At 52.1% G+C, this 8,724-nt stretch overlaps 1 protein-coding gene across 1 annotated transcript; it reads right to left on the bottom strand.

Moving 5' to 3' along the window:
• Positions 1-655: 655 nt before the first annotated feature.
• Positions 656-8,690, bottom strand: LOC121592252 (PHD finger protein 14). Its single transcript, XM_041913655.1, has 6 exons — positions 8,580-8,690; positions 5,150-8,445; positions 4,656-4,784; positions 1,584-1,816; positions 1,356-1,464; positions 656-1,275 (listed from the first exon to the last, which is right to left on the bottom strand). Exons 2-6 carry the CDS (start codon positions 8,276-8,278, stop codon positions 1,261-1,263), a joined length of 3,615 nt encoding a protein of 1,204 aa, XP_041769589.1. The 5' UTR covers positions 8,279-8,445; positions 8,580-8,690; the 3' UTR covers positions 656-1,260.
• Positions 8,691-8,724: the final 34 nt, after the last annotated feature.

Raw genomic sequence — 8,724 nt, 5'->3', positions numbered from 1 at the left:
GTCGTCATACGTGGGTGTCACCCAGCGGTTGATACGTGTGCAAATCGTGCAACCGCCACAACCGCCAGCTGTGTGTTCATTTCTTTCCGTCTCGAGGACACGGTGCTGGCACCGTGACGTTCCGGATCGTTACTCTTACTGTGAAGTGTGTGTGTGTGTGTGTGTGTGTGTGTGTGTGTGTGTGTGTGTGTGTGTGTGTGTATGTGTGTGTGTGTGTGTGTGTGTGTGTGTGTGTGTGTGTGTGTGTGTGTGTGTGTGTGTGTGTGTGCGCTAGTGTGTTTGCCTCCCACCTGCCGCCACCGGGAACACTTGATTTACACAAAAACGTGTGACAAAATATTTCCATCCAGTCGCTAGAGGGAAACGGTGAGAGAGAGAGAGTGAGAGGCCAAGAGTTGAGAAAATGGGGGAGGGCGCGCGTTATAATTACCACCTAATGCGGGTCGATAATAAATCTCAAAATAGACGCAGGAGGGGCACGTGCTGTTAGTGCGGTTTTGAGAAGAAAACAGTGTGAACGAATTGCTTCCAACCGATTCATGCTCGTAAAGCAAAGGGAGGCAAAGGCGGATTCATTAACACCGAATAACACCGCTGCAGTGGGCAACAACAACCACAACATTTCTCTCGCTGTGTGAAAAGATGGTGGCTGGCGTTGAGTTTAACTGACTGACATTTATTTCGGCAATGAGACGCTTTAATATTACAATTCTTCTTAAATCAAATTCCATACTGCAAAAAAGGGACGTGATGTGGTGTGTCACGCAATGTAGGCCAGCCGTGCTTCCATTAGGGGATTTGCATCGTACCATTCAGCGCATCGATGTGTGTTTCTGCGTTCGGTCGAATGAATTTGTTTTTTTTATTCGTAAATGTTTCGCTGCAATTCGATTTTACCGCAGTTGAACCTAGCACAACAAATTAACGAGCATGCTGTTTATTTTTGTTTTGTTTTGTTTGAAGCGTCTAAGCGTGTTGTTCATCATACTTTCAATGAGATCATGGTTAGTCAAAAGAAGAAGTAAAAATGGAGGGGTTTCCTTCCAATGCTGTGAGCTGTGTATGTCACGTACAAAAAAAAATATAGAGAAAAGAACGCGCTACGCTACGTTTCCGACTGTTAATGCTTTAAAGCGAAGAAGTGAACCAAAATTCCATGGATGGCATGTTTAAAGCGACCCGTAAAATAGAAACCGTCCTTGAAGTCCAGGCATGCCCCTCTCGCCGAATAGATAATGTGCAAGCTTTCTCGAGCGGCGTTCAGTTTTCCACATCCTAGAACGGGGAATGAAACAAACAGGGCGACAATTAGCAATTAGCGACCGGGATGGAGCCGGTTACGCGCCGAGCCTTACCGTTGGGTCGCAATCGGCACAGTGCCAGGAGTAGCCGCGCCGTTTGGGCGTCTTCTTCAGCGGTGGTTCCAGGCAGCCGAAGTGATAGCTTTTCTGACACTCATCGCACCTGAAGAAGAAATAGAAGAGAGAGAGAGAGAGAGAGAGAGAGAGAGAGAGAGAGAGAAAGAGAGAGGTTGAATACTTTGTTTAGCGCTCTTGTTTATCGCAGGCGCCAACTACACTTACTGCACAATGTTGGCGGACGTGCCCACACCCTGGCAGACGTCGCAGATGCATTCGTCGCTGCCGCTGCTGCCAACGGACGAACCGATCGAGGTGGTGCTGGACGCGTTGTGCCGGCTGCCGACGTCCCGCTTCACCCGGGCCCGGCCCTGCGTGATGGTGGTTGGCTCCGTGCTGCCGTTAAATTGGGCCGCCGGTTGCAACTGCGGCAGCAGTGGATGGCTCATCAGCGGACCCTTTGGGTGGGAGAAATAATGTAACATTATAGGCTTTAAAAACCGGTTTCTTACTATTTTTTATGATGTGTTTGCTTTTGAAAACTTCCGCAGGCGAGTAATGTGTTTGTCCTAAAGTCCGTATTACAGTGCGAGTTTATTTGTTTATTTGAAAATTAGCATTGTCTGCCACCCTGGGTTTTACAATATATAATACTTAATAGCTAGGGAAGGAGGAAGAAAAAATTAAAGATGGGAGAAAACAGATAGGGAGAAGGATTCGGAAAGATTAAAACGGAGGCGGGACAAAGGAACGTGATAGACAAACAACTCGTGCACTCGATTAAAGGAAGCGCAGGCTCTTAAGAAGGGATCATTCTGGACAAAACCTGATCGACGGGACAGGATGTATACGGGAGGTCTGTCACGGAGACGTCGGGGTGGGGCGTACAATGGAAAGGAACTGAGGAGCGAAGGAGCAACAATATCGGAAGAGAGGACTTCACTGGCGATGAAGTAAGACTGCGCATGCGAATGACGAGTTTTGATATCAATCAATCCCAGCATTCGGCAGCGGAGATGATAGGAGGGTACAGTAGTATTAAAACCGAGAAGATATGCGTAAATTTCCTCGGTACCTTCTCTAATCGCTGCATAGCAGTACCTCCATCTTGAGTCCATACAGCGCAATGCCCAGCAACAGTACAATGCCTTCAGACAAAACGGGTCACGAATCTCGGAGCCCATCCGAGCAATGAGGCCCAAATGCTTATTCGCTTTGCTGACTTCATGATCTATCTGGGTTTAAAATGAGACACAATCGTCAGGCCAAACTCCCAGGGCTTTTATAGAGGATTCTTTTATCAATTTGGTACCTTCTAAACATTAATCACACAGAATACGATTAGACGGACGACTATAACAAATGGCACAACATTTAGGGGGACAAAGCAGCAAGCCATTTGACGAGCACCAAGTAAAACATTGATTTAAGTAAAATTGTAGCGATTCGCAGCCAACTGGTGAGGACACAGGTAGACACATTTTTAAATCGTCATCAAAAAAAAAGTGTCCATTAGGTGGTAAAGTATTAGTATTATATCGTGAACTCATCCAAAAACATAATAGGTTGCCACATCCCAATTGTTCCAAATTTGCTATTAACAAACAATGAGGCAGACTGTCAAAAGCCGCTTTGAAATTGGTGTATATTGCGTCATCTTGACGATTACATGCAATGTTAGATATTAATTTGGACGCAAAGCACATCAAGTTGGCCTTGGTGGAGCGCTTAGGCATAAAGCCATGTTGCGAAATATAATTTGTTACACATGGAAGGACTGCAGAATGTACAAGAGATTCAAACACCTTAGAAAGAGCACATAAAATGGAAACACCACGATAATTAAAGGCGACAGAACGGTTTCCTTTTTTTTAAGAATGGGACGAAGCCATGCACTTTTCCAAACAGTTGGAAAAACTTTATCGTGTAAGGATCTTATATAGAGGCAAAGATGGCATTGCAATTTTTTTAAGATAATAGAGAGAATGCTATTGAGTCCTGGTGAACAAGATGAAGTGAAAGTGAACGTGAAATTTTGGGGTTTTATGCTATATTTCATGACTGTCTACCTTTGTATGCAACCTCCGAACGTGTGTAGTTCCTGCTGTGATCTCACTGTCACTATTCAACTATAAAATCAACAATAACGTGCTGCAACGTATCGATTATGTAACTGATTTAGGAATACTGCTTGACAAACCTCCCAGTTTCTCAGGCCCCATATGTAAAGCATTATCTGTCGAGGCAATCGGAAGCTAGGGACTTTTATTGAAGTAACTAGGGAATTTCGTGACCCTGCTAGCATTATTAGGGTTTTTTGTTCAATAGACCGTTCAGGTTTAGAATACGCTAGTATTGTTTGGTGTCCTTCAGCACCATGCTGGATTCAGCGTATTGAGGCTATTCAAAGGAAAGCAACGCGTTATCCCGTTAGGCTCATCCCAAGGAGACTTGGTGACGTACGTCCCAATCCGTCTAGAACTATCTGGCAAAATCAAACAATACGCACATCACATTATCGGAGAGTCAGAACGGATAAACATGATGGGATTCGCCTTCTGTCAAGTTTATAAGCTGCATGAGTTACATATGTTTCAATCTGCATCTCTCTGATGTCTCTCTAAATCTCTCTAAGATGTAGTCTGAATGAATTGTTTCTTTGAGATAAACATTTTGACAATCCCGCCAGATTCCATACATTTTTGTTTCTTCAAGATGAATGTCTCTCTAAGGGGAATATCCTTCAAGCTGCATATACGATTTTCCGTCCAAAATTCTCTAAGATGAATTTTTGGGTTACAGTTCACAACAATATTAGTCAAAGGGTGCCATGCTTTTGCCGTGGTTTCGTGGATACTTCATAGCAACACCTTCATTAGTATTCCTCAACATGAATATCTCTCTAAGGCGAATCTACAAGGGACCGTCAGCTTAGAGAGATTTAACTGTCCTACATACTAAATATTAATTAGATTATGGCTTATCGTACATCAAAAGAAAGGATATTCCATTCCCCAACTATTTAGGCTATAAAAGATGTGAATTAATAAATTAAATGCATTGCCTTGTGATTTCCCGCTGTTCATGGTAAAAAAATAATGCTTAGGGGTCAATCACAAGGAAATTTAATTTATTATATCAACATGTTTTGGTGTACGGTTTTGGTGAATTTCTTTTGTTTTGGTGTACGACAAACCATATTCTGATAAATGTTTAATGAAATATAGCAAAAAAAACCCAAAAAAATACGTTTACTTTTCGCAAGGTCTAAAAAGCGACCTTAAATGCGTATCTTACCGCTTGCGATGAGCTGTCGGCGGCACCGGACGTAAGCTGCGGCTCGGTCGGTTCTTCCTCCTGCGGTTCCGTTCGCACGTAGTATATCTGCGTTGTGTGCGTGTTGGAACCGTCCAGCACCGATTTGATCTGAAGCAAAAATGAAAAATTAATAATAATAAAACGTTGGCCAAACGCACATTTCCAGTGTAAGTCGCGAGGTTGGTGCAATGATGGGAACAAGTTTTCTTCGGAATCGGCTAGCTCCGAAGTTTTCTGAAATCGATTCAGGATAGTAGGTTCGGAAACGATTTCGGAATCGGCTCCCGAATAGGACCTAGAATCAGTTCCATAATCGGAACCGGAACCGGAATTGGAATCGGTTCCGGAATCAAAATCGGCTCCAGAATCTGAATTGGCTCCGAAATCAGAATCTGCTTCAAAATCGGAGTCGGCTCCGAATTGATTCCGAAGACGGCGATTCCGAGCTCCCAGCACTAGTAAAGTTTGCGTACCTTAATTTTAATCCTCGGCCGACTGTCACCGTACTCCGGCAGCGGATATTCGGCGAGCTCGGTCTGGTCGACCGTTTCGTAGTCGTGGTTCTTTCGCTTCCGCTTCCGCTTGTGGTCCTTCGAGATGGGGCGGTCCGCGTTCGGCGACCGGTTCCGGTGCTTTTCCTTTCGCCGCTTGCTGTGCTTGTGGTGCGTGCTGGTGGCGGCACCGTCCTCCACCGACGCCGGCAGTCCTCCCATCGCTCCGGGCGGCTCTCTACCACCACCATCGCACCCGCCGTCTGCTGCTAGTGCTTCCGAGGAACCTTCCGGGGCGGGCGGTTGGGCGTTTGTGTGCGCCGCCGTTGCCTCGGACGAGCCGGCCGTCGGTGCAGGCGGTGGCCCCGGATGGTGGTGCTGGTGGTGATGGTGGTGGTGATGGTGCGTGGTTGACTCAACCTTCGCCATCTTGCTGTTCCCGCCTTCCGAGGCTCGCTGCTCGTCCGACGTGTCCAGCTCGGAGGGGGTTGTGTTGAGCAGCGAGTGCTTACCGCTGTGCTCGTCACTTTGTCGCGCCTCCTCCTCCTCCTCTTCCTCCCCTAGTTCCTCGTCCGCTACGTCCTTTCCATCCGGAAGATTGGGATCGCTCTTCTTCTTCTGCTGCTTCACCTCTTTGGACTGTACAGCGGTGGTCATGTTCGTCGCCGCAGTCGTCGTCTCGCCAACCGCGACGCCCTCGAGGGACTTTTTCTTCCGGCCCCGCTTGCCGGGCGTCTTGACCGGCGACGGATCGACCGCCTCGTTTGTACTTTCCGCCACCGGCTCATCCTTCACCTCGACGGCCGCCGGCCCGGCCCGGCTCGCCCGGCGTCCCACCGCCTCGACCGCCTGCGGCTGGGTGTCGGGCGGGAAGGCGTAGTCGTACGGCACGATGGTGCCGTCCTTCGAGTAGCGGGTGCGCGACTTGCGCGGCGCCTTCGGTATGATGATGCTTTCCGGGTTGGAGTCGTCCGACTGGTCGCACTCCGAGCACTGCCAGCCGTACAGCTTGGACTTTTTCGGATGGCGCGTCAGGGGCGGATTGAGGCAGCCGAGATGGTAGTGCAGGTGGCAGGTGTCGCACTTGGCGAGCAGGTGCTGATCGTGGCACCGCTTGCAGATGCCGCACTCGTTCAGCAGCTCCTCGCTGTTCTGCTTGCACTGCGTGCTGAGTATGCGCCCGGTGTCGTCCCGCTTGCCCGGCACCATGAGATTCTGGAGCGGGAAACCGACCCCCATCTTGAGGGCGGCCGCCGTCGGCACGGACATGGTGCGGGCGGGCGGCGTCGCCCCGAGCGGCCCCGTATTAATTACCACGCTTTGGTGCGGCTTCACGTACGGTGGCGGTGGTGCCGGTGGTGCCGCAGCTGCCGCAGTTGCTGCTTCAGGAGGAGGCACTGGTTGTTGTGCTGGTTGCGCTATTGGTGGTGGTGGAGGTGGTGGGGGTGCCGTTGCTGCTGCCATCGCTGCTGGCACCGGCGCCGGCGGTTTGCCGATCTGCTCCACCGGCACGAGCGCTTTGCTCGGGCAGAGGGCGCCAATGTGCTCGTACAGCCGGGCGATGCTTGCCCGCACCGCATCGTTCGCCTTCTGCGCGGCCTGGCTCTGGGCGACCGCCTGGTCGTACCGGTTGCGCAGGTGCTGCTGCTTCCCGAGCAGCCGCTGGTTGAGCGCCATCTGCTCCTGCAGGTTCTTCTTCATGTCCTCGAGCCGGAGCGCCCGGTCCAGGTAGTAGCCGATGAACTCGACGCTGAACGCGGGCGGTATGTGCCACTTCTTGCGCACGTCCGCGAGCGAGGCCACCTGCGCCTCCTGAAACTCGATCGCCGCCCGGTCCAGCCCCATCAGCTCCGCCTTGTAGAGCAGCTTCTTGCACGCGGTCGCACTGGTGATGAGCAGCCGGGGCATCTTCTGCGTCGGCACCCAGGGCGGGTTCTTCGTCTCCTTGTTCGCGACGTACCGGCGCCGGTGCTTGGTCAGCTTGCGCTCGATCCGCACCTGCTCGGCGGTCGGTTTCAGCTGCCGGCGGCCCTCCTCCTCCACCTGCCGCTGGACCGCCCGCATCCGGATCGTGTTGTAGTTGCGCTTCCGATGCTTGATCAGCGACTTGTCCGAGTGGATCTTGCAGTGCGCGTAGAACGGGTCGGCCTGGTCCGCCTCCTCCGAGTGCGCCTCGGACAGCAGCCCGTAGTACTGGGCGCAGGTCACGTGGAAGTACGTCTTGCACATGCCCGCGTCGCACCCGATGCAGACGCCGGTCCGGGCGAGCTGCGCGTCCTCGCACAGGCAGCACGTCTTCGCGCCCCACTTGTTGTACGGCATCTCGAACAGCGTCACCGACGACAGCTGGTCGACCTCGCCGAACGCGACGCCCGGCACGTACAGCGCGCACACCAGGTGCACCCACCGGCCGACGTCCGTCTCCTTGAAGATACCGCCCTTGTTCGGGCACAGCTCGCAGTCCGGGTTTTCCACGCCCGCCTTGCACGCGTCGCAGAACCACGGCTCGGTCGAGCAGGAGGAGATCGTGCTGGTCACGCTGGTGCACTCGCTCACCCCGTAGCAGCCCTCGTGTACCGTCACGCCGCACCCGTCGCATTCGACGATCTCGTTCTGGTCGTCGCTCCGGTCGCCCAGGCACGCGCAGCAAATCGACTTCATCAGCAGCTTCTGAAGCGCGGCGTCCCGCTCGCTCGTCTGCTTCGCTGCCGGGGCCGGGGGTCGTGCCTTCGCCTGCCCGCCGACGCCGCCCTCGGTCGTACTCTCGTCCTCCTCCTCCTCGTTGCCGCCACCGTTCTGGGCGCCGTGCAGCAGCTGCAACAGTGGATTGCTGCCGGCGCCGGCCTCCCCATTATCCTCACTGTCGTCGCCGCTGTCGTCGCCGCTCTCGTCGTCGTCGTCGTCGTCCTCATCCTCATCGTCGTCGTCATCGTCCCCGTCGTCGTCGCCGTCGTCCTTCGAGCCGAGTGAACAGTCGTCGCTCTCATCGTGGTCCTCGATCCGGAAGTCCGAATCCGACGACGATTCGCCCAAATCAAAATCGAGCAGTGTTTGAGTGGTGAGGCCGCCGCCGCCGCTGCTCGCCCTCCGGCGCTTGACATTGTTTCTCATCTCCGGGCAGGCTGGCGTGTTTTGCTTTTTGATTGTTGTGTGTGCGCTTTGTGTGCTCTTGAGACTGAACGTGCTTGCGTGTGTGTGTGTGTGTTGATCTGTCGACGCGCTACGGGGGAGAAGGAGGGCTCTTCGTTTTTGCGTGTAGCCGGGGGGGACACGCTTACCTAGAATCGGACGAGGAAACAGGGTTCACCATTCACTTCGATTAATAAACAATCTCACAATCCCAAGCGCGGCGAGCGAGTTAGAAAATGGGAAAAGCCATGTAAAAGCGATTCACAACAAATGCTGCACAAACCTGAACATCTTCACAGTGCCTACAACAGACGGACGCCGATCCTGCGAAACTAATGGAAAAGCCGTAGACACACACTCGATACACAGATTCGTATACATACGCACACACGCACACCTGCACATGGCTATTGCGCATGGCAGCTTAA

Source organism: Anopheles merus, chromosome X (genome assembly GCF_017562075.2).
Source record: "Anopheles merus strain MAF chromosome X, AmerM5.1, whole genome shotgun sequence".
Classification (NCBI taxonomy): Eukaryota; Metazoa; Arthropoda; class Insecta; order Diptera; family Culicidae; genus Anopheles; species Anopheles merus.
This window is presented reverse-complemented; position numbering and strand designations above follow the sequence as displayed.